Source organism: Piliocolobus tephrosceles, chromosome 15, assembly GCF_002776525.5.
Source record: "Piliocolobus tephrosceles isolate RC106 chromosome 15, ASM277652v3, whole genome shotgun sequence".
Taxonomy (NCBI): Eukaryota; Metazoa; Chordata; class Mammalia; order Primates; family Cercopithecidae; genus Piliocolobus; species Piliocolobus tephrosceles.
The window spans coordinates 106,599,223-106,627,198 of record NC_045448.1 but is presented as its reverse complement, the minus strand read 5'-3'; the positions used below and the strand labels follow the sequence as shown (position 1 = coordinate 106,627,198).

At 37.8% G+C, this 27,976-nt stretch overlaps 1 protein-coding gene across 2 annotated transcripts in view; it reads right to left on the bottom strand.

The window, feature by feature from the left end:
* The window catches only part of TMEM131 (transmembrane protein 131), a 243,055-nt gene that overhangs the window by 135,765 nt on the left and 79,314 nt on the right, over positions 1-27,976 (bottom strand). For both annotated transcript variants that reach the window (XM_023211442.2, XM_023211443.2), the window contains exon 3: positions 18,685-18,725. In XM_023211442.2, the coding sequence (XP_023067210.1) occupies positions 18,685-18,725 (41 nt within the window). The remainder of the gene's footprint in view (positions 1-18,684; positions 18,726-27,976) is intronic.

Here is a 27,976-nt window from a genome sequence, read left to right as displayed (position 1 = left end):
TTTCACATACTGATCTTAGTCACCTTGGTGAGTTTAACTCTAATTGTTTAGATTCTCCCCTGATTTTCCGCTGTTGCTACATGTGCTGCCAAAATGAGCACTATCTCGGATGATCACTACAGACAAATCATCTGCAAGTAACAATTTGATTCCTCCTTTCAAATCCTTAGATTTTATTTTTTATGTCTTGTGCTAAGATCTCCTGTAAAATGCTTCAAAGATGTGATGTCCAGCAACTGTACTGTGATATTTACAAAGTGCTCACAGAATGAGACAGAGGAAACACTACATCAAATATGATTCCCTCATAAATAAAGCATATTTTCAAAACAATAGCAGATCTATATCTAAGGAACAGTTTAATACCCGAGTGAGTACAATACAAGCTGACACAGGTACAATCCTATGTTAACCAAGCCAAAAATGCAGTAACACAGCTGTCATGTCTCCACAGCTGATTCAAATGGTTGCTACCCATGTTTATTTAGAAAGGGCATGGCACTGTTTAGTGCTTTATTAACAGAAAGCAAATGTCTGCAAATATGTAATGTTGTCAAACGGGGGAAGTTGCAATATAAAGAATGGTAGCCTTTGCTAATGTCATTGTAGTTTTTTTCCTGATTTTTAAAATTATTACTATTACTATTTTTGAGAGACAGGGGTCTCACTGTGTTGCCCAAGCTGGTCTCCTGAGTAGCTGGGACTACAGGTGTAGCACGCCAGTGTGCTGGGCTCACCCTTTGACAATTTCAGAGCAACAAAATCTGAGACATTATGATAGTATATTGCATTATTTTATGCTTTCTGCAATGATTATATATGTTCTGAAGTCTCAATTCAATTGGTTTAATAAATTTTCACTAAAATCTTATTTATATGGAGATGAACGAAGACTATTTTCTGTTTCAAGCTAGGAAACAGCTGAAGAGACACGAGAAATCTTGCGGGAAATGGTCATACTGCTTGTCGAACTGTCAGGTCAAAGTTGAGCAGGAAACTCCCAAATCAGACATATGGGCTTCTTGGGTCTCTGGGAGTTTCAAATGCTTTCCTAGGATCAACTACTACCTAAACAACAGATACTCTTTGGTCCAGCATTTTTACAACAATTGCTTGTGATCTACCTGCATCATAAACACCTACAATGCTTGTGGAAATGCAGATTCTAGGGCCCCACCTCCAGAATCTAATTCCTTGTAAGCAGAATGGACCCCAGAAACCTGCATTTTTAAGCACCCTCACATTTAGGAGCCACTATTTTGCATCTTGATCCACAAACATCACAGCCACAAATAAGAGGGGGGGAAGTGCTTTAGTAAAACTATCAAAGTCACCAGCAGTTTAAATTGATGTCAAATATGATTTTTATTAAAGAGCCAGCTAAATATACAGTAACTTAAAAGAAATGAATAGGACTTCTCCTATATGATATATATTCTCCCATAAATGCATTTTTAGTTTTAATTTGCATTTCCCTAATGATGAATAATGTTGATCATCTTTCCATTTACTTGGTGTACAATTAGGTATCTTCTTTTGTAAATGTCTGTGGAAAGTTTTTTTAACTGGGATGTCTGTCTCATTATTCAGTTTTTTTGGTGTGTGTGTTTGTTTTTTTGAGGCAGAGTCTCGCTCTGTCGCCCAGGCTGGAGTGCAGTGGCGCAATCTTGGCTCACTGCAAGCTCCGCCTCCCGGGTTCACGCCATTCTCCTGCCTCAGCCTCCCGAGCAGCTGGGACTACAGGCGCCTGCCACCGTGCCCGGCTAATTTTTTGTATTTTAGTAGAGACGGGGTTTCACCATGGTCTCGATCTCCTGACCTTGTGATCCGCCCACCTCGGCCTCCCAAAGTGCTGGGATTACAGGCGTGAGCTACTGCGCTCGGCCTCATTATTCAGTTTTAAGAGTTCTCTGTTATGTGCTGCAAATATTTTTAGCCTGGTCCTGGTTTACCTTTTCCTTTTATTAATGGTTTCTTTTGAAAAGCCTAAGTTTTTAATTCTGATGAGGTCGAAATGATGATTTTTTCTTTTTTGAGATAGGGTATGACTCTGTCGCCCATGCTGGAGTGCAGTTAGTGGTCCAATCATGGGTCACTGCAGTCTTGACCTCCTGGGCTCAAGCCACCCTCTGGCCTCATCCTCCCAAGTAGCTGGGAGTATAGGCACACACCACCACAACTAGCTAATTTATTATTATTTTTTGTAGATACAGGGTCTCACTATGTTTCCCAGGCTAATTTCAAACTCCTAGTCTCAAGTGATCCTCCCACGGTAGGCTCCTGAAGTGTTAGAATTATAGGTGTGAACCACTGCGCCCAGCCTCATTTTTTCTTTCATAGTATGTGTTTCTGGCATTTTAAAACTTTGTCCAGTTTGCAAGTATTTCTATGAAAAGATTGGTTCTAAAGGTTTTACACCTTTAACTTTTAGATATGAGCCTATTTATTATTGTCCATTTTAAGTTAATTATGGCGATGGTGTGAGTTAAAAGATTAAAGTTCACTTTTTCTTTCTCTGTAAATATCCAGTAGGTCTAGTATCCTTTGTTGAAAAAAACTTTTTTTTTTTTATCCTTTAAGCTCTGGGGTACTTGTGTAGAACGTGCAGTTCTGTTACACAGGTATACACGTGCCATGGTGGTTTGCTGCACCCATCAACCTGTCACCTATATTAGGTATGTCTCCTAATGCTATCCCTCCCCTAGCCGCCCAACCCCCTAAAGGCCCCGGTGTGTGATGTTCCCCTCTGTATGTCCATGTGTTCTCATTGTTCAATTCCCACTTGTGAGTGAGAACATGTGGTGTTTGGTTTTCTGTTCTTGTGTTAGTTTGCTAAGAATGATGGCTTCCAGCTTCATCCACGTCCCTGCAAAGGACATGAACTCATCCTTTTTTACGGCTGCACAGTATTCCATGTTGTATATGTGCCACATTTTCTTTTTCCAGTCTATCATCGATGGACATTTCGGTTGGCTCCAAGTCTTTGCTATTGTGAATAGTGCTGTAATAAACACATGCGTGTATGTGTCTTTATAGAATGATTTATAGCCCTTTGGGTAGATACCCAATAATGGGATTGCTGGGTCAAATGGTATTTCTAGTTCTAGGTCCCTGGAGAATCACCACACTGTCTTCCACAATGGCTGAACTAATATACATTCCCCAACAGTGTAAAAGTGTTCCTATTTCTCCACATCCTCTCCAGCATCTGTCGTTTCCTGACTTTTTAATGATCAACATTCTAACGGGCATGAGATGGTATCTCATTGTGGTTTTGATTTGCATTTCTCTAATGACCAGTGATGAGCTTTTTTTCATGTTTGTTGGCTGCATAAATGTCTTCTTTTAAGAAGTGTCTGTTTACAGTCTTCGCCCACTTTTTGATGGGGTTGGTTTTTTCTTGTAAATTTAAATTCATTGTAGATTCTGGATATTAGCCCTTTGTCAGATAGATTGCAAAAGATTGCAAAACTTTTCTCCCATTCTGTATGTTGCCTGTTCACTCTGATGATAGTTTCTTTTGCTCTGCAGAAACTCTTTAGTTTAATTAGATCCCATGTGTCAATTTTGGCTTTTGTTGCCACTGCTTTTGGTGTTTTAGACATGAAGTCTTCGCCCACGCATATGTCCTGAATGGTATTGCCTAGGTTTTCTTCTAGGATTTTTATGGTTTTAGGTCTTACTTTTAAGTCTCTTTAATCCATCTTGAGTTAATTTTTGCATAAGGTGTAAGGAAGGGGTCCGGTTTCAGTTTTCTGCATATGGCTGGCCAGTTTTCCCAACACCATTTATTAAATAGGGAATCCTTTCTCCACTGCTTGTTTTTGTCAGGTTTGTAAAAGATCAGATGGTTGTGGATGTGTGGTGTTATTTCTGAGGTCTCTCTTCTGTTCCACTGGTTTATGTATCTGTTTTGGTACCAGTACCATGCTGTTTTGGTTACTGCAGCCTCATAGTATAGTTTGAAGTCAGGTTCAGATAGTGTGATGCCTCCAGCCTTGTTCTTTTTGCTTACAGTTGTCTTGGCTACATGGGCTCTTTTGTGGTTCTATATGAAGTTTAAAGTAGCTTTTTCCAATTGTGTGAGGAAAGTCAACAGTAGCTTGATGGGGACAGCACTGAATCTATAGATTACTTTGGGCAGTATGGCCATTTTCACGATATTGATTCTTCCTATCCATAAAAATGGAATGTTCTTCCATTCGTTTGTGTCCTCTTTTATTTCATTGAGCAGTGGTTTGTAGTTCTCCTTGAAGAGGTCCTTTACATCCCTTGTAAGTTGGATTCCTAGGCATTCTGTTCTCTTTGTAGCAATTATGAATGAGAGTTACTCATGATTTGGCCCTCTTTTATTGGTGTATAGGAACGCTTGTGATTTCTGTACACTGATTTTGTACCCTGAGACTTTGCTGAAGTTGCTTATCAGCTTAAGGAGATTTTGGGCTGAGACGGTGGGGTTTTCTAAATATACTATCATGTTATCTGCAAACAGAGACAATTTGACTTCCTCCTTTCCTATCTGAATACCCTTTCTTTCTTTCTCTTGCCTGATTTCCCTGGCCAGAACTTCCAATACTACGTTGAATAGGGGTGGTGAGAAAAGGCATCCTTGTCTTGTGCCAGTTTTCAAAGGGAATGCTTAGTTTTTGCCCATTAAGTATGATACCGGCTGTGGGTCTGTCATAAATAGCCCTTATTAGTTTAAGATACGTTCCATCAATACCTAGTTGACTGAGAGTTTTTAGCATGAAGGGGTGTTGAATTTTGTCGAAGGCCTTTTCTGCATCTATTGAGATAGTCATGTGGTTTTTGTCATTGGTTCTGTTTATGTGATGGATTACATTTATTGGTTTGCATATGTTGAACCAGCCTTGCACCCCAGGGATTAAGCCAACTTGATCGTGGTGTATAAGCCTTTTGGTGTGGTGCTGGATTTGGTTTGCCAGTATTTTATTGAGGATTTTCGCATCGATGTTCATCAGGGATATTGGCCTGAAATTTTCTTTTTTTGTTGTGTGTCTGCAGGTTTTGGATCAGGATGATGCTTGGCCTCATAAAATGAGTTAGGGAGAATTCCCTCTTTTTCTATTGTTTGGAATAGTTTCAGAAGGAATGGTACCAGCTCCTCTTTGTATCTCTGGTAGAATTTGGCTGTGAATCTGTCTGGTCCTGAACTTTTTTTGGTTGGTAGGCTATTTATTACTGCCTCAATTTCAGAAGTTGTTATTGGTCTATTCAGGGATTCGATTCCTTCCTTAGACTTGGGAGGGTGTATGTGTCCAGGAATTTATCAATTTCTTCTAGATTTTCTAGTTTATTTGCGTAGAGGTGTTTATAGTATTCTCTGATGGTAGTTTGTATTTCTGTGGGATAAGTGGTGATATCCCCTATATCATTTTTTATTGCATCGATTTGATTCTTCTCTCTTCTTTATTAGTCTGGCTAGTGATCTATTTTGTTGATCTTTTCAAAAACCCAGTTCCTGGATTCATTTATTTTTTGAAGGATTTTTTTGTGTCTCTATCTCCTTCAGTTCTGCTCTGATCTTGGTTATTTCTTGTCTTCTGCTAGATTTTGAATTTGTCTGCTTTTGCTTCTCTACTTCTTTTAATTGTGATGTTATGGTGTCAATTTTAGATCTTTCCTACTTTCTCTTGTGAGCATTTAGTGCTATAAATTTCCCTCTACACACTGCTTTAAATGTGTCCTGGAGATTCTGGTTCTTTGTGTCTTTGTTCTCATTCGTTTCAAAGAACATCTTTACTTCTGCCTTCATTTTGTTATTCACCCAGTAGTCCTTCAGGAGCTGGGTGTTCAGTTTCCATGTAGTTGTGCGGTTTTGAGTGAGTTTCTTAATCCTGAGTTCTAATTTGATTGCACTGTGGTCTGAGAAAGTGTTACGATTTCTGTTCTTTTGCAATTGCTGAGGAGTGTTTTACTTCTAATTATGTGGTCAATTTTAGAATAAGTGTGATGTGGTGCTGAGAAGAATGTATATTCTGTTGATTGGGGTGGAGATTTCTGCAGATGCCTATTAGGTTCGCTTGGTCCAGAGCTAAGTTCAAGTCCTGAATACCCTTGTTAATTTTCTGTCTCGTTGACTAATATAAGCAGTGGGTGTTAAAAGTCTCCCACTGTTATTGTGTGGGAGTCTAAGTCTCTTTGTAGGTCTCTAAGAACTTGCTTTATCAATCTGGGTGCTCCTGTATTGGGTGCATATATATTTAGGACAGTTAGCTCTTCTTGTTGCATTGATCCCTTTACCATTATGTAATGCCCTTCTTTGTCTCTTTTGATCTTTGTTGGTTTCAAGTCTGTGTCATCAGAGACTAGGATTGTAACTCCTGCTGAGAAAGAGTATTCTTGTGTCACTGAATTACCCTGGCACATATGGACAAGAAGTCTTAAACTGGATCTTCAAAACATGTAGTTTAAATCTTCTAATTTGTTTATTCTTTTTAAAACTTGTTTGGTCTATTCTAGATGCTTAACATTTTCCATCTAATCTTGAAAAGCAGCTTATCAATTTGTAAAAAAAAAAAAAAAAAAAAACTGTCTGTTGAAATTTCCATTGGAATTGCTTAATCTAAAACCGATCTGGGGAGAATTATCTTCACAATCTTCCAATCCATGAACGCAGGACATTTCTCAATATATCTAGGAGTTCTTTAATTACTCTATTATATTACAGTTCTCAGTGTATAGGTCTCAACACTGTTTTGTTAAATTTATCCCAAGGTATGCAATGATTTATGATATTGTAAATGGCATTTGTCTACAACATTTTACTTCTGTACTTGTTATGAAGAAATCAGTTACTTCTGATTATTGACTGTATTACTTTTTGGTATATTCCTTAGGACTTTCTATCCACACAATCACATGGTTTGTAGACAAAATCCTTTTTGTTCTTCCTTTCCAATCTGATGGCTCTTACCTCTGCTTCTTGTCTTAATGTAATGACTACTACATCCAGTACAATGTTTAATGTAAGTGATGAAAGTGGACATCCTTGCCACTTTCCCAATCTTAGAAAGAAAGCATTCAATCTTTTACCATTAATATCATGTTAACTGTTACTTTTCCACAGATACTCCTTATCAGGTTAAAGACATTCTTTTCTATTCTTCGTGTGCTGAACAGATGCTGAATGTTGTCACAGGCTTTTTCTACATCTATTCAAATAATTACAAAAGTTTTTGAAATATTGTTAAGAAAAATTATATTGTTTTCAAATATTAATCTTGCATTCGTAAGATAAACCCCTTTTGGTCATGATGCATTACCTTGTTATACGTTTCTGGATTTGATTTGCTAATATTCTGTTAGAGATTTCTGAATATATGTTTGAAGAGATGTAGCTTCTAGCTTTCTTGTAATGCCTGCAATAATCGCCTCATAAAATGTGTAAGGAAGGACATTCTATTCCTCTCTCTTCTAAAAGGGTTTATGTAAGACTAGTATTTTTTCACTAGTTGTCTGATAGAATTTACCAGTTTAGGTATATGAGCCTGCAGTTTTCTTTGTGAAAAGGTTTAAAATTGTAAGTTCTATGTCTTTAACAGATATTTAAAAACTCATTTTCTTATTCTCTCTGAGTTTTAATAATCTGTATCTTACAAGTATTTGACCACTTCATCTAAATTGCTGAATTTTTGAGAATGAAGGGATTCATAATTTCTCTCATTCTTTGAATATTTATAAGATCTGTAGTGATATCCCCTATTTCATTATTGATTTTGTCTGCCTTATTTTCTTAACCAATCTAGCTAGATTCAAAGAATCAGTTTTTGTTTACATTGATGTTTTTTTCCACTTTCTATTTAACTGATTTCTAGTATATCCTTTATTTTCGTCTACTTGAAGTTGATGCTCTATGTCTTAAACTGGAAATGTAAATTGCTCATTTAAAAATTTTTCTTCTATCTGATATAAACTTTTAAAGCTATGTCTATTTAAATACTGCTTTGGCTAAATTCCAGAAAACTTGGTATGTTGTTCTATGAATTGAATTGAATTCCCCCCAACCGCCCCCACTTCCTAAATTAACATATTGAAGCCCTAATCCCCACTATGACTATTATGCAGACACAGGATCTACAAGCAGGCAATTAAGGTTAAATGAGGTTATAAGGGGTGGGGGCTAATATAATGGGATTAGTATCCTTACAAAAAAGGACACCAGAAAGCCCCCATGCACACGTGCACACCAGAGGGCATGAGAGTTACACAGTGAAATGGCTGCCACCTACAAGCTAGGAAAACACATCTCAGTGTAAACTGACTATGCTGGCACCCTGATTTCAGACTTCCAGATTCCAGACTGTGAGAAAATAAATGTCTATTGTTTAAGCCACCCAGTTTATGGTATTTTGTTATGGCAGTCTAGCGCAAGCAGACTAAGATATGTTATATTTTTGTCTTCAAAGCATTTTCTAATATCCCTTATGATTTCTTTCTTAACCCATGAGTATTGAAAAGCTTCTGGTTTAATTCCCAATTATAAAATATCTGGATTTTCATTGTTACCGATTTCTAACTTATTTTTGCTGTAATCACACAGTATAATCTATATAATCTGATCTTGGTGGATGTAGTATTTAATAAATACCTATTAGGTCAAGTTACTTAATAGTATTCTTCAAACCTACACCCTGATTTTCCATCTATTTTATCAGTTATGAACAGATGAATGCTGAAATCTTCAGTAATCACTGTGGGTTTGTTCCCTTAGTTTTATTCATTTTTTTTCTTCATGTACTTTAAAGCTCCAATATTAGAATTTGGGATTGTTGTATCTACCTGGGGGACCGTCTCTTTCATAACTGTAAAATGTCCTTCTTTATCTCTGATAATATTTCCTGTCCTAAAGTCTACTTTGTCTGAGAGTAACATAACCACTCTAGCATTTTTAAGACTAATGTTTGCTTGTTTTCCTACATCTTTTTACATTTAACCTAATTGCATACTTATTAAGAAGTGCATTTCTTCAAAATCAAGACTACTGATGAACAGGGAGAAGATACTTGCAAAATAAGACTAATATCTCCAATATATAAAGAACTCTTAAAAACAATCAGAAAAAATTAAGAGCACTACAGAAAAACGGGTAGAACAGACATGCACAGGCAACATCAAAAGACAAATATAAGCATGGCTCTTAAATACTAGGAGATGGTTAACATTACTCATAATTAAAGACAAACTAAAACTACACTGTGATAAAATTTCTGACCTATCAGATCAGCAACAATTAAAAATAACACATTCTGTTGGAAAGGATGTGGGAAATAGGTACTCTTTTTCACCGATGAGAGAATGCAAGGTGGTACAGACCTTGAAGGAGAATGTGACAATACTTAATGAAACGGTGTCAGCATTTACTTTTGACTCACCAACCCCACTTCCATGAATTTATCCTAAACATAAACTTTTTATCCCTTTCCCTACTTGACAAGTGAAAACTGTACATATTTATGATGTACAACGTATTTTAAAATATGTACACATTGTAGAATGCCTACATTGAGCTACTACATGCATCGCCTCACATAGTTATCATGTTTTATGGTAAGAACACAAAATCTACTCTCTCAGCAATTTTCAAGTATACAATAGAAATGCTTCTTGACTTTGTATTTGTATTTGAGGTGACGTCCCGATAAATCCATAAGTTGAAAATAATCACAAGTCTAAAATGTATTTAACATACCAACTTACTTTTCAGGTAGCCTAGTCTCTCCTTAAACATGCTCAGAACACTTACATTAACCTACAGTTGGGCAAAGTCATCTGGTAACATGGTACAGGGTAGAGTATCAGTCGTTTACTCTCTGGACTGTGTGGCTGACTGAAAGCTGCAAGAGAGTATTGTACAGCTAGCCCAGGAAAGATCAAAACTCAAAATCTGAAATACTGTTTCTACTCAACATATATTGTGCTTTGGCACCATCATAAAGTCGAAAAACTGCTAAGCTGAACTTATACCTTCTCACTGAAATTTTGTGTCTTTTGACTAACATCTCTCAAATCTCCCTGGTCCCCACCCTCAGGCTCTGGGTAACCACCATTCTACTCTCTGCTTCTATATTCTCCATTTCAGTGAGATCATGCATTATTCATCTTTCTGTACTTGGCTTATCACATTTAACCTAATGTTCTCCAAGTTCATCCATGTTGTCATAAATGACAGGATTTCCTTATGTTTAAGGCTTAATGGTATTCCACTAAATATGTGTGGAATACTATTAAGAATCCACACAGACACACACACATACATCCCCACATTTTCATTGTCCATGCATCCACTGATGAACCCTTAGGTTGATTCCTCCCTGTCTTGGCCATTGTGAATAATGCTTCAATGAACATGAGAATGCAGATGTCTCTTTGACATAATTATTTCTTTTCTCTTGTATATATACCTAGTTATGAATTTGCTGGATCACATGGCAGTTCTATTTTTAATTTTTTTTTTTAGAGCTGCCACACTGTTTTCCATAACAGCTGTACTAATTTACATTGAAACCAACAGTGAACCAGGGTTCACTTTTCTACACATTCTTGGTCAATAATTGTTGTCTTTTGTCTTTTCGATGACAGCCTTTCTAACAGGTGTGAGATGAACGCATCTTTGTCTGGATCTGCATTCCCGATGGCTGGCGATGCTGAGCATTTTTTCATATAACCGTTAGTCATGTCTAAACATATACTTTCAACAAGACAAATTATACCTACACTTATCTTTTGACTGAGCAATTCAAGTTGTAGGAATTTACCCTGAGTGTAACCTTCAAAAAATAGGAAAATACATACACAAGAGATTATTCTTTGAAGCACCGTCTGCAATTGCAAAATACGGGAAACAAATGAAATGTTCCTATGTAGGACAGTGGGTAAAAAAATAATGGCACAAGCCGTGCACGGTGGCTCAAGCCTGTAATCCCAGCACTTTGGGAGGCCGAGACGGGCGGATCACGAGGTCAGGAGATCGAGACCATCTTGGCTAACACGGTGAAACCCCGACTCAACTAAAAAATATAAAAAACTAGCCGGGCGACGTGGTGGGCGCCTATAGTCCCAGCTACTCGGGAGGCTGAGGCAGGAGAATGGCGTGAACCTGGGAGGCAGAGGTTGCAGTGAGCTGAGATCCGGCCACTGCACTCCAGCCTGGGTGACAGCGAGACTCCGTCTCAAAAAAAAAAAAAAAATAATGGCACAAAAGTAAATTTTCTAAATGGGAATATTTTATTTTTGTTGCTTATGCTTTTGAGATCTTAGCCATAAAATCTTAGCCTACATCAATGTCTTGGAACATTTCCTCTATGTTTTCTTCAAGTAGTTTTATAGTTTCGGGTCTTAGATGTAAGTCTTTAATCCATTTTGAGTTGATTTTTGTATACAGTGAGAGATAGGAGTCGACCCAGCAATTCTACGACTGGCTATTTATCCAAAGAAAAGAAATCAGTATTTCAAAGATACACCTGCACCCCCATGTTTACGGCAGCACTACTCACAATAGCACAGATATGAAATCAACGTAAGTGTCCATCGGTGGAAGAACAAAGAAAACTGGTATATATTAAACACGATGGAACACTATTCGGCCATAAAAAAGAATAAAATCGTTATTTTCAGCAACAGATGGAACAGGAGGTTAAGTGAAATAAGCAAGGCACTGAAAAGCAAATATTGCATGTTCTCACTTATAAGAAGGGAGCTAAAAAAGTTTATCTTGTGAAGATAAAGAGTAGAATGACAGCAGAGGCTGGGAAGATTTGTTTTTTGGTGTGAGAGGGAGGATGAAGAGAGGTAGGCTAATGGGCTCAAGCGCACAGTTATTGACAGACAGAAGGAATAAGCCCTAGTTTTTATTTTTAACAGCAGGGCAGAGTGACTACAGTTAGCAACCATATATTGTATATTTCAAAGTCACTAGAAGAGAAGACTGGAAATGTTCCTAATACAAAGAAATGATAAATGTTCGAGGTGATGGAGAAACACTCTGATTTGATCATTACACAGTCTATGCATGTATCAAACTATCACATATACCCCATCAATATGTAAAATTATGTAATTAAAAAATTCAAAAAGTAGAGTGAAAATCCTGCATGGAATACAGATAGAAACAAATCAACCAAACTTCATTTCAAATGTAAAATGCAGATGGGTGTGGGAGTGGGAGAAGGATGAAGAGAAAGATGAAGAACATTAAAACCCATGTAAATTTAGAATATAGTATTTTGACAATATACACTTAGACTAAAGAAAAAACAAGAACCCTAAACAGACACCATATTCATTTTTTTATGGCCGTATCAGTTAACAATTTTGAAACTAATTTATCTGTATTCTAGGATTGAACAAATCAATACACTTACTGTAGACAGATAACTGGAGCCAGATTTCTAATTGTTGGAGAATGGACAGAAATAGAATAGACAGAACACTGTTTTTTTTTTTTTATCAAAACTGGAGGCATCAGTAACTCCTGGTTTGTAATATACACAGATACAAGAATAGGAATATGTTTGTGTAAACTGTACGTATTTATACACATAAACACAAACATTTTCTTCCTTTTACTAAGCGAGTCTAGAGACAGTGACACCTCACTAGTAATGACACCACTTGTGATGGTTAATACTGAGTGTCAACTTGATTAGATTGAAGGATATGATACAAAGTATTAATCCTGGGTGTGTTTGTGTGGGTGTTGCCAAAAAGAGATTAACATCTGAGTCAGTGGGCTGGAGAAGGCAGATCCCACCCTTAATCTGGTGGGCACAATCTAATCGGCTTCCAGCAAATATAAAGCAGGCAGGAAAACATGAAAAGAGAGACCGGCCCAGCTTCCAAGCCTAGCTTCCAAGCCTGTGTCTGAGTTCTCCTGTGCTGGATGGTTCTCGCCCTCAAATGTTGGACTCTAAGTTCTTCAGTTTTGGGACTCAGACTGGTTCTCCTTGCTCCTCAGCCTGCAGTCTATTGTGGGACCTTGTGATCGTGTAAATTAACACTTAATAAACTCCCCTTTATATATTTATCCTAATAGTTCTGTCCCTCTAAGAGAACCCTAATACATCATAATAGCAATGAGTACGCATGGCACATAAAGATTAATTTTTCAATATTATCTTCCACTAAAATGAAGCAGGGGTCTTTTGAGAAATAGGTTGTTCCAGGGCTGTGGCAGGAAAATTACAAAACAAGCCTGGAACCTCCTAACGTACCAGAAAGTAGGAACTGCTCAATGATTCTTGGGGACATGTAAATGACACAGAATAGACCTAACTACGCACATGTGATTTCTTTTTACAACAGTGCAAACAATGGTGAAACACCTGGATAAAAATGAACCATGACCTCAATCTTAACTTCAGTCAGAATGCCAACTAAGAAACATAGAAAGTGTGATAGAATTTTTTAAAAACCCAGCCAGCGCAATAACTGCTCCAGGCAAGAATCATCAATAGATTCTAAAACTATTCAGAATTTCATGTAAAACACAGTACTTGCATGGTCTCAAAGTACTTCTCTGCAAGACACTTACTAATTATAAGAGAAAAATGGAACGAGACATCAAGCGCTTCCTGATAGGATGCACTGGGAGAGACACAAACTTCAGTAATATTCCACCAAAAATGCAAATTCTGAATCAAATAATGAATAAATATCAGAAAACTCTAGCTGGGTTTATTTTATTTATTTATTTATTTTGAGACGGAGTCTTGCTCTGTCTTGCCCAGGCCGGAGTGCAATGGTGCAATCTCGGCTCACTGTAACCTCCGCCTCCCGGGTTCAAGCAATTCTCCTGTCACAGCCTCCTGAGTAGCTGGGATTACAGGCGCACGCCGCCATCCCCTGCTAATGTTTTGTATTTTAGTAGAGATGGGGTTTCACTGTATTGCCCAGGCTGGTCTCGAACTCCTGAACTCAGGCAATCCACCACCTCAGCTTCCCAAAGTGCTAGGATTACAGGCCGTGAGCCACCGTGCCTGGGTCCATCTGGGTTATTCTGTAAAATAAATGGCATCTACTCTTCAAAAATGTCAAAGTTCTAAGACAGTAAGAAAGACAAATCAATTGTTCTACATTAGAGACTAAAGAGAAGTGAAAATTAAATATGAGGGTCTGAACCCTGGACCCAAAATTTTTTTAAAATAAAAGACGTTAATGGGACAATTTACAAAATCCCAATGAGGACTCTAGATTAAACAGCAGTATGAGACAGTCTTAATTTCCTGAATTTCATGAGTATATGATGATCTCTAAAACAACGTTCACAAGAAATATCCACTGAAATATTTAGGGGTAAAACAGCATCATGTCTACAAATGATTTTCAAATGCTTCAGAAAAATTACAAATACATGCACATGTATGTATAAAAAAGTAGCTATGGGGAGGGAAGGAAAAGGAGAGAGTTAAAAAAGCGAGATTAGGAATGATAAAGCAAATATGAAAAAACTAACAAATGAGGAATTTGGGTCAAGAAGATGTAAGAATTATTTGTACTATTTTTCCATCTTTTCTCTAAAATTATTTCAAAACAAAAAGTAAAATATTAAATACAAAGTTAAAATAAAGTTCTTGTAGACAAAATATGCTTGCGTCTCGTTTTTTAAATATAATCTGACAATTGGTATTGAAATTATTCATTTACTATAGTTTCTGATATGTTTGGGTTTAAGTCTACCATATTGCCATTTTTTCTCATCTGCTTTTTATCTTGTTCTGTTTATGCCATCTTGTTCTGTTTACGCCTTCTTTTAGATCAACTGAGTATTCATTTAGTATTTCATTTTATCTTCATGACTAGTTTATTGGCTATAGCTCTTGGTATTTTTTTTAATGATTTTAATGTTTCCTGTGGAGCTTATTTCATATTATCACAGTTTAACTTCAAATAATATTATACTACTTTACATATCATGTAAGAATCTTACAACTCAATTCTTTCATGCAACCCTTCTGTTCTTTGTGCTGTTATCACACACGTAATGTATACATGCTATAAACAATTACTTTTGTTTTTAAATCGTTTTTAAAATGTTAGAAATTAACATTTTCTTAACCAGAGAACATTTTTTATATTTTTCCACATATTTTTGCCTTCATTGATGGTCTTTGTTCTTCATAGGATCTGTGTTTATACCTGAAATGGTTAACTGTCTTTAGCCTTTAACATTTCTCAAAAGTGCCAGTCTACTGTAAATTTTCTCAGTTTTATCTGAAAATGTCTTCATTTTTTTGAAGGATATTCCTGCTGGATGTAGTGTTTTAGATTAGCAATTTTTCCTTTTGGTACTTTAAAAACGTTATTTCCTTGGTTTGGGGGTTGCATTTGTCCTTGACGAACAACCAGCAGTCATTCTTATCTTTTGAACTACTATATTTAGTTTTCTTCCCTGTTTCTCTATTTGTGACTGATTTTCAACAACTTGAATATTATCTGGCTTGGTGTGACTTTGTGTTACTCTTGCTTCAGGTTTATTAAAGTTCTTCCACAGCTACTCCCTCTCCCAGTTCCTGGGAGCTCACTTACACACGTGTTAGACTGCTTGCTACTACTGTGTCAGAGGTCACCAAGGATTTATTTGTTTTTTAGTTATTTTTCTCCCTGCGCTTCAGTTTAAATTACTGCTGTCACTGTCTTCAAACTCACTAAGCTTTTCTTTTGCAATGTCTAGGTTGTTCTTACTCCTATCCAGTGAAATACTCATTTCAGAAACAGTATTTTCAACTCTAGAGGCTTCATTTTTTTTCTTTTTTATATTGTCCATTTTCCCTCATTATGTTCATGTCTTCCTCTAAATCGCTGAACACAGAAAATTGACGTATCAAATTCTCTGTAGGGGAACAGGCATCACCTGGCTGCCACCGGCCCTCCTCAAGATAAGCCTCTATAGCACAAAGCCTGTAGAAAATGAGATCTGCCAATGTCCTCTGGATGTTAAACACATCCAAATAGCTCTGGAGGATATCGGAGACACCACTTCTGATGAGGTTACAAAGCATATGTGTTGATGAAATGACAAAATGCAATCTCAAAGAAAACAGTGCTTTTGAAGAGGGTCTTATAAACAGATGCTTGTAAGCCTCTCGGGGTTTAGTTGTAGGGGTATCAAGACACCTAAGGTTTATGTTAGTGGTCCATATGGTTATCAGTTTTTCATTATCATCAAAACAGTTTGCCAGGCCCAAGTCTGCAAGACCTTGATCCTAGACTTCTGAGCCTCTAGAACCGTGAGAAATAAATGCCTGTTGTTTAAGTCACTCAGTCTATGGTATTTTGTTACTGCATCCTGGGCTCACTAAGACTTATGTTTTAGCGCTTAACCCAGTCCCATACCCAATCTGCATACTAATTTGAATTAAATGTTCACCCAGTTCATGATCCTGGTCACACACACACACACAATGTAAAATGTGACAGCTGTCAATTGTGTCTACAAATCTAATATTCCTGCCCTCAGGAGGTGGGGAGCTCTTTCTCCCCTCCCTTATCTTGAATCTAGGACAACCTAAGTGACTTGCTGACTAATGGCGTACGGCAGTGGAAGTAATATTGTGGCTTCCAAGGGCAGATTAAGGTGGTCCAGCTTTCACTAGCTTCCTCTGGGACATTCACTCTTGGAGTCCAGCCATCATACTAGGAGGAAGCCCAAACTGGCCCATGTGAAGGCCACACAAAGAGGCCGACTTATAGGCATTCTAGTTGAGAGCTCAGCTGAGGTCCCAGCTAGCAAACTAGCATCAACATGTAATGGACATGCCTCCAGCTCTCAGCCATCAAGTCATTTCCAGCTCTGAAATCTCCCCAGCTGAGGCCCCAGATCATGGAGAAGAGACAAGCTGTCTTTGCACTCCCCTGCCTGAATTTCTGACAGAGTTTGAGAGCATCATAAAATGGTTATTTTACGCCACTAAGTTTTAGACAGAGTAGATAAGTAGAACGAGATGAGAATATAATTATGTACTGATATCAATTCTTCATAACACTAGGAAAATACTTAAAGCCCAGATTTTGATCACAAATGAACATCCTCATCTTCATAAATGTAGTGCAGTCTAATTCCACAGCTAATTTCCTAATTGCTGGAAGAAAGCAGGAAGAGGCACAAGATAACATACATGTTTTTCTCCCCATTCTTTTGGCTCTAGATGTGGTTAGACAGTTCTAGGGTTCTTAGATGGTCCAGCCAAGGAGGAATCAGGCTAGACACACAGTGGTTTGGACACAACCCAGGCCAGTGTTAAATATTTGGGCAGGAATCACAGACAGGGCAGGTCCCCATAGGACATATAACATTAGGGAGAATGACAGAACAATGGGGAAGAAGGGCCATGTTACTGCAGAGATGAAAGAGTGAAAAGAGAAAAAATAGTGAATACTGAAGAATTTTCATTATTTATGAGGTAAGAAGTTTTAATTGTCCTACTAATAGTCTGAATATTTTATATTTCTCTCTCAAAACAAAATGCTTTGTTGATGCAGTCTGCATTTTGCTAGTCTGGAGACATTCACAGATATACCTTAACATGAAGGCCGAGGAGGAACAAATGCTTCCCTGTTCCTGCTACCTCAGAATGGAAACTGCAGTGATGACAGCCAAAGTGGGGGCATTTTTTGTTGCCATAGCCACTTTGGTAGCTAAGTGTCTGATTTCAGTGGATATTAATAATTTTTAAAAATAAATTTGCTTTGCTGTCATTTAAGGAATATACTGACAGAATAAAACATACTTCTAAAAACACACACTGTAAAATAACTGGGTTCTTAAATCCACGATACGGGCTCCTTACCTGAAAGCCCTATTGACACCACTGCCAGCCTTTCAATTGTTACTAAACGGCGCTCACTAGAACCGCTACTGGTGCCTGACCAGATGTTTCTGGCCAATAGGAAGAGCAACTACACCATTACGCTGAACCTTGTAAGCTAACTTCCTTTACATCTATGGTCCCCGGGGAGCAATCATTAAGAGCTGGGAGTGAACACTAAATAGGTGCTGGAGGGACCGTTTTATCCAAATCAAAGAAAGCTCTCACTCACCTTTAGGTACCAGAACAGACTTTCACCGGATATGGAAAGAGAATCAGCACAGTATGTCTCTTTACAGATGTGAGAAGGTACCAAAAGACCAAATAATTTGGACGTGGGGAGGCAGGAAAAGTGTCTCCAAATTCACATGCATGTACCTATTTTCTTTAACACCTGAGGTAAAACCATCCCGTTATCATGGGGAAGCTGTATTTAAAAGTGGTCTCTCCAAGTCACAAGACTGGGTTTCGCAGGGCTGAGATCCTCCTCTGGGGACCTGCAGGCAGACCCCTGGTAACTGAGGGCAGCAATGGCCAGTACATCAAAAGCAGGGACAGCCACAAGAGAAGCCACTAAGGAGCTACACAGCTGAATCTCTCACAAAGCAAGGGGAGTTTCAGCTCTGAGTAACAGCCCTTCGGACACGACAGGGGAAGCACGCTACACAACTGCATGAAGTGCACATTCAAACTTAAACCTGGTTTCCCACACACAATACTTAGAAATAATCATATAATTGATTTACAATTTGCTATTCCTTCTTCACCAAAAAGAGCAAGGGGAAAGTGGAGGGGAGAACCACAGGAATCCCCCAGAAGGAACTGAAAGTATGGCAGTGATCTTATTAAATATACTTACCTTTTCTGCTGATATGAACTGAGTCCAAGTGTTGTCTCGGTCTGCAAAAGGAATAAAATAATGATTAAAAAACTGAAGCCAAATATTTATACTACAGACACAGGGCATATCCAAAATATTCTATTTTACTTCCAACATTCATTTTATAACCACTTGGATTTTAAGGTTAAAACTGGTCTCCAAATCACATACAATGACTAGATCAAATTGTAAACACACATGAAGTTTTTATGTGTGTTTCTGTTACACATATAAAAGAAAAGAATGCGATCAATTTTTATCCTGAAAACAGTCCCCGTGATAATCACTTTGTGAGGCTGCAGTGCCTTGGACTGTTCCCTGCTCACTAATTGTGTGCCAGGTGCTGGTGGTTAACAATTCCCACTGTCAAGGAACTCAAGGTACAGTGGGTGGTGTGTGTGAGGGAGAGATAGTCATTAAAAAATACATATTTATATACTGAAATAGGATTATCAAAACACTGAAAAGGTGCTGTGAAGGGGAACAAATAGTTGCAATACTTAAATACATCATGAGGGAAGGCCTGTCTGAAGAGATAATATTTACATAAAAACCTGAAGGACTGAAAAAAGCAGTGTGGCAGCTGGATGGGTGGTGGTACAGAAAACAGCACATGTGAAGGCCTTCATAGAGGGCAGAGGTTGGTATGCTCAAGAAACAGATGGCAGGTCTCTCTGCTGGAGCTGGGAGAGGAGGAGAAAATGCGACTGGAGGGCTAAGCAGAGGCCAGATAACGCTCTGCCTCATAAGGAAGTCATGGGAAGAAGTTCGGTCTACTTTAGGTTTTAAAGATAAGGAAGACAAGAAGAAGTAGGAAGTTGGAGGCAATAGCTGTATTTCAGGTGATGAAGAAAAAGAAGTTCTTACTGATGTATGAGAAAATGCCAACACTACAAGGAATACCATCAGTGAACTTATCCCAAAAGGTTATCTGCTACATCAAAATGAGAGCAAAACAGCATTATTTTTCCCGGTAATATATATTATTTTGTAAATGTTCTGGAGACTGTTTATGCAAAAAATGCGGCAGACGTAGAAAACTGTCCTAATTTTTTGAAAGTGCATACTACGTAAAGTGTAAGGGTGAATCTAATTTTCTTTGAAAAGTCTTGGCAAAATAATTTGTGTGTTGGGGAGGTTGTATGGATAAAGCAAACACAGCAAAATGGTAATAACTGTTGAGTCTGAGTGGTAAATGAGTTGGTATTGGTCGAACTCTTCTATTTTCTGTAAAGAAAAATTTCTTTTAACTTTTTATTATGAAAATTACATATATTCCCCATGCAATGGGAGAAAATATTTATAAATCAAATATCTGATGAGATTAATATCTAGAATATATCAAGAACTCCTGCAACTCAGTAACAGAAAAACAATCAAACTAAAAGGTGGGCAAAGGACTCAAACATTTCTCCAAAGAAAATACACAAATGGCCAGTAAGCACTTAAAAAGATGCTCAACATCACTGACCATTAGGGAAATGCAAATCAAAACCACAATCATACCACTTCCTACCTGTTTGGATGACTACTATTTAAATTTTTAAAAAGAAAATACGGATCTTTGGCAAAGGTGTGGTGAAACTGGAACCTTCGTGCACTATTAGTGTGAATGTTAAAATGGTGTAGCCACTATGGAAAACAGTATCGAGGTTCTGAAAAAAAATTAAACATAGAATTACCATAAGACCAGAAATCCCACTTCTGTGTATATACCCAAAAGAACTGAAAACAGGGGCTCACCCACATTCACAGCAGTATTATTCACAACCGTTAAGGGGTAGGAGCAGCCCAAATACCCACTGACATGTGAACAAACAAAATGTGATTTATACATACAACGGAATATGATCCAGCCTTAAAAAGGAAGAAAATTCTGACACATGCTACAATAATGGGTGAACCTTCAAGACTAATGAAATAAGTCAGTTAAAAAAGACAAATACTGTATGATTCCACTTAGGAGGTATCTGGAGTCATCAAATTCATAGAGATAGAAAGTGGAATGGTGGCTGTCAGGGGGTAAGGGGAGGGAGGAATGAGGAATTACTGTTTAGGTTTCAGTTTGGGAAAATAAATTTCTGGAGCTGGATGATGGTGATGGTTGCACAACAATGTGAATGTATGCGACGTCACTAAATTGTACACTTAAAAATGGTTAAAAAGGGCCAGGTGTGGTGGCTCGCGCCTGTAATCCCATCACTTTGGGAGGCTGAGGTGGGCGGATGACTTCAGTTCAGGAGTTTGAGACCAGCCTGACCAACACGGTGAAACCTCACCTCTACTAAAAAAAAAAATACAAAAATTAGCTGGGCGTGGTGGTGAGCGCCTGTAATCCCAGCTACTCAGGAGACTGAGGCAGGAGAATTGCTTGAATCTGGGAGGCAGAGGTTGCAGTGAGCTGAGATTGCGTCACTGCACTCCAGCCTGGGCGACAGAGTGAGACTCCCATCCAAAACAAAACAAAAAAAGGTTAAAGTGGTCATTTTTACATTATGTCTATTGTCACACACACAAAACAGCAACAGTCATCAAGACAGTGTGGTACTAGTATAAAGACTGATCAATGGAACTGAACAAAGTCTAGAAACAGACACACATGTATACAAGTCATTTGGTTTTCAACAAAGGGATCAGTGGATTCTGTGGAAAATATACATCTTTTCTAAAAATGGTACTGGAACAATCAGACGCTATGGTTTGAAAGCGTTCCTGCAAAATTAATGTGTTGGGAACTTAATCCCTGTGCCCTCAGGAATGCATTAATGTCAACTCTGCCTTCATGAATAGTCTATTCATTATTATTAATTACCTTTTAATCTATTAATGTTGCTACTGTGGGAACGATTTTGCTATAAAAGTAAGGTCTCTCTGGCTCTTTTGCGCTTGCCCTCTAGTCACGTGATGCCCTCCGCCATGTTACAGCACACCGAGAAGGCCCTCACCAGATGTCGGCACCATACTCTTAGACTTCCCAGCCTCCAAAACTGTGAGCTAACTAAACATTGTTTCTTTATACATTACACAATCTGTGGTATTCTGTTATAGCAACAGAAAACAGACTAAGACACCAAACAAACCTATGTTGGAGGAAAACGCTCTTTTATCCTTAACATCATGTACTCAAAATAATTTCAGATAAATCATAGTTCTATGCATAAAAACTAAAATTATAAAGCATCAGCAAGAAAACACAGGAGACTATCTTTGTAACCTTGAAACAGAAAAGATTACCTGAACAAAAAAATCGCTATCAATAAAGGAAAAACTGATAGATCAAACTTCAACAAAATTAAAAACATATGCTCACCAAAAATATGCCATAATGAAAATAAAAAGGCAAATCACATACTGAGAAAATATTTGTAAATCATGTATCTGATGAAGGGCTTATATGCTGAGTATATGAAGAACTCATGAAACTGAGTAAAAAAGAACCTAATATTTTAAAGTGCGGAATTATACAAATGTTAACTACACACATGGAAAGATGCTCAGTATCAATTTTTAAGAAAAAGGAAATAAAAACTACAATGAGATACTACACACCTATTTTAATGTCCAAAATTAAAAAGAATGCCCACGTAAAATGTGGTGAGGACGCGCAGCAACTGGAACTGGCACATATTGCTGGTGGGAATGTAAAACAGACCAACCACTTTAGAAAAACCTTGGCAATTTCTATTTAAAAATTTTTTTTATTATACTTTAAGTTCTAGGATACATGTGCAGAACATGCAGGTTTGTTACACAGGTATACACATGCCATGGTGGTTTGCTGCACCCATCAACCTGTCATCTACATTAGGTATTTCTCCTAATGCTATCCCTCCCCTAGCCTCCCCACCCCCCGACAGGCCCCAGTGTGTGATGTTCCCCTCCCTATGTCCGTGTGTTCTCATTGTTCAACTCTCACTTATGACTGAGAACACGTGGTGTTTGGTTTTCTGTTCTTGTGTTAGTTTGCTGAGAATGATGGTTTGCAGCTTCATCCATGTCCCTGTAAAGGACATGAACTCATCCCTTTTTTTTTTAATGGCTGCATAGTATTCCACGTTGTATATGTGCCACATTTTTTTTTATCCAGTCTATCACTGATGGGCATTTGGGCTGGTTCCAAGTCTTTGTTATTGCGAATAGTGCTGCAATAAACATACGTGTACGTGTCTTTATAGTAGAATGATTTAATCCTTTGGGTATACACCCAGTAATGGGATGGCTGGGTCAAATGGTATTTCTAGTCCTAGATCCTTGAGGAATCGCCACACTGACTTCCACAATGGTTGAACTAATTTACCCTCCCATCAACACTGTAAAAGCGCTCCTATTTCTCCACATCCTCTCCAGCATCTGTTGTTTCCTGACTTTTTAACAATCGCCATTCTAACTGGTGTGAAATGGTATCTCATTGTGGTTTTGATGTGCATTTCTCTAATGACCAGTGATGATGAGCATTTTGTCTCATGTTTCTTGGCTGCATAAATATCTTCCTTTGAAAAGTGTCTGTTCATGTCCTTTGCTCACTTTTTGATGGGGTTGTTTTTTTCTTGTAAATTTGTTTAAGTTCCTTGTATATTCTGGATAGCCCTTTGTCAGATGGAAAGATTGCGAAGATTTTCTCCCATTCTGTAGGCTGCCTGTTCAGATAGTTTCTTTTGCTGAGCAGAAGCTCTTTAGTTTAATTAGATTCCATTTGTCAATTTTGGCTTTTGTTGCCATTGCTTTTGGTGTTTTAGTCATGAAGTCTTTGGCCCATGTCTATGTCCTGAATGGTACTGCCTAGAAAGTTTTCTTCTAGGGTTTTTATGGTTTTAGGTCTTACGTTTAAGTCTTTAATCCATCTTGAGTTAATTTTTGTAGAAGGTGTAAGGAAGGGATCCAGTTTCAGCTTTCTACATATGGCTAGCCAGTTTTCCCAACACCATTTATTAAATAGGGAATCCTTTCCTCATTCCTTTTTTTGTCGGGTTTGTCAAAGATCAGATGGTTGTAGATGTGTGGCATTATTTCTGAGGCCTCTGTTCTGTTCCATTGGTCTACATACCTGTTTTGGTACCAGTATCATGCTGTTTTGGTTACTATAGCCTTGTAGTACAGTTTGAAGCCAATTTCTTACAAATTAAACATACACCTACCATATGACCAAATCACTCCACTCCTAGATATCTGTCCAAGAGAAACAAAAGCATTTGTCCATACGATGAATGGCGTGTACATAAATGTTCGTAGCAGCTTTGTTATAGCTCAATATTGGAATAGCCCAAATTTCCACCAGCCCAAACTTCCATGTATACAGGTGAACAGACACATGAGTTGCGTTATATCTGTACAATGGAATACTACTCAGCAATAAAAGAAGCTATTGATACACAAAACAACACAGATTAATCTCAAAATAATTATGCTGAGTGGAACAACCCAGACCCTCGAAAAAGTACATTCTGTATGACTCGATTTTTATATAAAGTGTTTTAAAATGTAAACTGCCTGTTAGTGACAAAAAGCAGACTGGTGGTTGTCTAAAGATGAGGAGTGTAAAGGGATTACCAAGGGGCACAAGTAGACTTTTAAGGGTGATACGTATGTCCATTATCTTGATTGTAGTAATAATTTCACAGGTACATAAATATGCCAAACTTTTTAAATTACGTAAACACATGTAGTTTATTGTATGTTATTCATACATCAATAATGGTTGTGACAGAATTCTAGAGCATGAGAAGTTGTGGTCTCACATGAAGTCTACAGAAAAGGAACTCAGGAAGTGTATCACTCATGTGCACTTTCTTGAGGAGAAAAAAATTATCATGAAGACAGAATCTGACCACTGAAATTATCATACAAAGACTCACAAATGAGGAAGCTGCCTTATGAAAGATAAGCAGATACCCGATGCAAAGGATCTGTGGACATCAGGTTAGAAAAGCAGAAAATAAATACTGTTTTTGAAGTATATGCCACAAAACAAAAATAATCATTTAACTGTAATAAACAAGAATAAAAATCTCAGAACATGCCAACACACCCTTAAGTGTTATGAGAATAAGGAAGATCACAATAGACACTATTTTGCTTCTGAAGTCATTTAATAAAGGCTTAAACGTATCTTAAAAGTGTACCTGAAAATTGAGCCCCATTATCAAGAGATTAAAACCAAAACCAAAACCAATATGAATGCATAAAAGTGGATGGAAAAGATTAAACACATCTATAGTGAGATTAAATAAGATAAACTCAACTGTTTGTATAAAGACAAAAGGATTCCGTCAAACAACTGGAACCCAACTATAACGACTTAATACAAAATGCAGAAAAGTCAAAGGTCAGAGAATGAGCAAAAATAAACACTGAATAAGGATAAAAACAGGCAAATAAGGATTACAACATTAATAACTTGACAATGTAAAGGTATGTAAAAACTGTTATAATTCAACAGTGAAAAGGAAAAAAGGAAATGGGAAAACCAATGTTGTGACTGAAATGTAAGCAAAGGGCAAGAAGACAATCACTAAAGAAAAATAAATGGCCAATAACTATATGAAAAAGATGATCAACCTCATTAGACAGTAAAGCAATCTCTAAAGGACAGGGAAACGCCATAGTTTGCCATTTGACTGGCAGGGACCTTTGAACCTCATGAACTCATATCCAGAGATAAGGGTCTATTAAGAGTACTCAGAGCCCTCGAAAATGCCCGTGCCATGCATTTTTTTTAACCTTCTATCAAATGTAAGACACTCCTACAATGTTTCAAAAGCAATTTCACTGAATCACAGAAACTTTAGTAATTCTCAACTAGATGCAAATTCTCTTCACCACATCTCTTTAGAACAGACAAGACATAACAGGGGTGTTGTTTCATCTCAGGTATTAAGGAAAATATGCACATGCATGTGAACTTGGAGACACCTTTCCTACCTCCCCACCCCCAAATTCTTTGGTCTTTCAGTACCTTCCCACCCATGCTTCTGTCATACTTAAGGACTTCAGCTTCAACCTCGCTCCTCACTAGGCTGTGGATTCCAGATCATCTGAGCACAGCTTCTCTCAGAACACACTCCCAATTCCAAATGGGGATATGCGGGAGGAAAATGGACTCTTCTTCCAATCAAATAGACCAGCCTTGGCAAAAATAAATGTGGTATGCTTTAAAATACTATTAAATTCTTTTATAAAACGAACATATCTGATAATTTCATCCCTATAACTCAATGGTTCTCAACTGAGGGCAATTTTGTTTCCCTGGGGGCATTTGGCAACATCCAGAAGCATTTTTCTGTGTGTGGGTTTTTATTAACATCAAAAAACACGCTGGACAAATTCTAGAAGAGTTAAAAAAACTAAGAGGCATTTCTGTTTGTCTCAAATCATGGGGCCACTAACATTAAGTGTGTAGAGTCCGGCCTGCTGCTAAACACCAGGTAATGCACAGAACACTCTTTCTTCTACCCTACAACCAATTATCTGGTCCAAAACACAAACAGGCCAAGATTGAACATTGTACTTTAACCTCAGTTTTACAGAGATATCCATAATTTAGATGTTCTTCTGTAGTAACATCTCGCATTTTAATTCAAAGTGCATTACTGTCTTAACAACTGTGTTTGTATTTCCAGTGGTCCTTGCAGCTCTTAACACATTGGAGATAAATACAGAATTCATTTTACAGATAAAGAAAGTAAGCCTCTAAATGTTTTACATTAGTAAATGATAAGAGAATTCAAATCCTTCGATCTGGTCTAGTATTGCATTCATATAATAACATATCCTTGACAGAACTGCATATGCCTAAAACCAACTTTTAGCTTACATGAGCTGAAAGTTGGCTATGTTACTGCTAACAAATTTTAAGATGGTCATACTTCTATACTGCATTATTATTAAACAGAAGATTTAATCTTACTAGAAAAAAAATCAGCTAAATGAAATTCACTTCAGAATGAGGTATGTGGCAGTTGTGTACATGGCGTGGATGCTTAGAGGTAAGACAAGGTCTGCACACCCTAGAATTTAAGCTTCTTGATGGTACAGGCAGCACAAGCACACAAACCCGGGGTACCAGAAGCCACAGTGGGCGCCATGTGAGTATTACCTACATACCGGGCAGCTTTCCCTAGGGAAATACCTGGGAGCCAGTTTCCTTGCAGGGGATGAGACTATGCTTCTCTGTCACCTTTAGAGATAAAATTACATACTTCCTCCAGGACTGGGTTGGGGGAAGGGAGAGGATGAGGTCTGCTTTTGATTATAAGGATCTCAACATGTAATCCTACTTCTCATCAAGCCATCTCCCCCACAAAGTTCTCTGCAGATCATCTCATAGTGAAAATGGATGACATCTGTGAGGCAGTTTCAAGAATTTTTAACTCACAAAAGGGGTCTTTCCTGACTTTCTAATTGTTTTGCTTCCTGTGCTTCTCTGTGTGTATTTTTAAGATGAATTTTCACTGAGATAACTGTAGATTCATATGCAGTTGTAAGAAATAGTAAAAAGAGCTATATTTTAACTCAGTTTCCCCATTGTATCATTCTGCAAACACTATGGCAAAGTATCACAAGTAGCCCAGCGACACTGGTACGATCCATCTGTTTGTTCAGAAGTTCTCAGTTTTGTATGTCCTCATTGGTGTTTGTACATGTATTTAGTTCTACACAATTTTCTCCACTGTGTAGGTTCATGAACACCACAGTCAAGACACAGAACAGTGTCAGCACCCTGAGGATCCAGTGTGTCGCTTTTATAATCACACTCATCTTCCTCCTGCCCTCCCTCCAGCCCTGGCAACCATCACTCTATTATTCATGACTAAAACTTTTTCATTTTAAAAAGCTCATATAAACGAAATCATGCCCATGTAACCTTTTGGAGTTGGCTTTTTTCACTCAGCCTAATTATCTGGAGACTTCTCCAGGTTGTTGTATGTGCCAACACTTCACTCCTTTTTATTGCTGAGTTGTATTCCATGGTATGGATGTATCGCTGTTCAACAGCACATCTGAAATACATCCGGGTAGTTTCCCGTTTGGGGCTAGTATAAAAAGAGCTGCTATGAACATTTATATACAGGTTTTAGTGCAAATATAAATTTTCATTTCTCTGGGAGAACCCTCAAGAGTGCAATTAGTAGGTCAATTATAGTAACCGTATGTTTAGATTTATATGAAACTGCCACACTGTTTTTTCCACAATAGCTGCATCACTCACATGCCTACCAGCAATGCATGCGTGATCCAGTTTCTCCACACACTGTTTTTTCCAGAATAGCTGCAT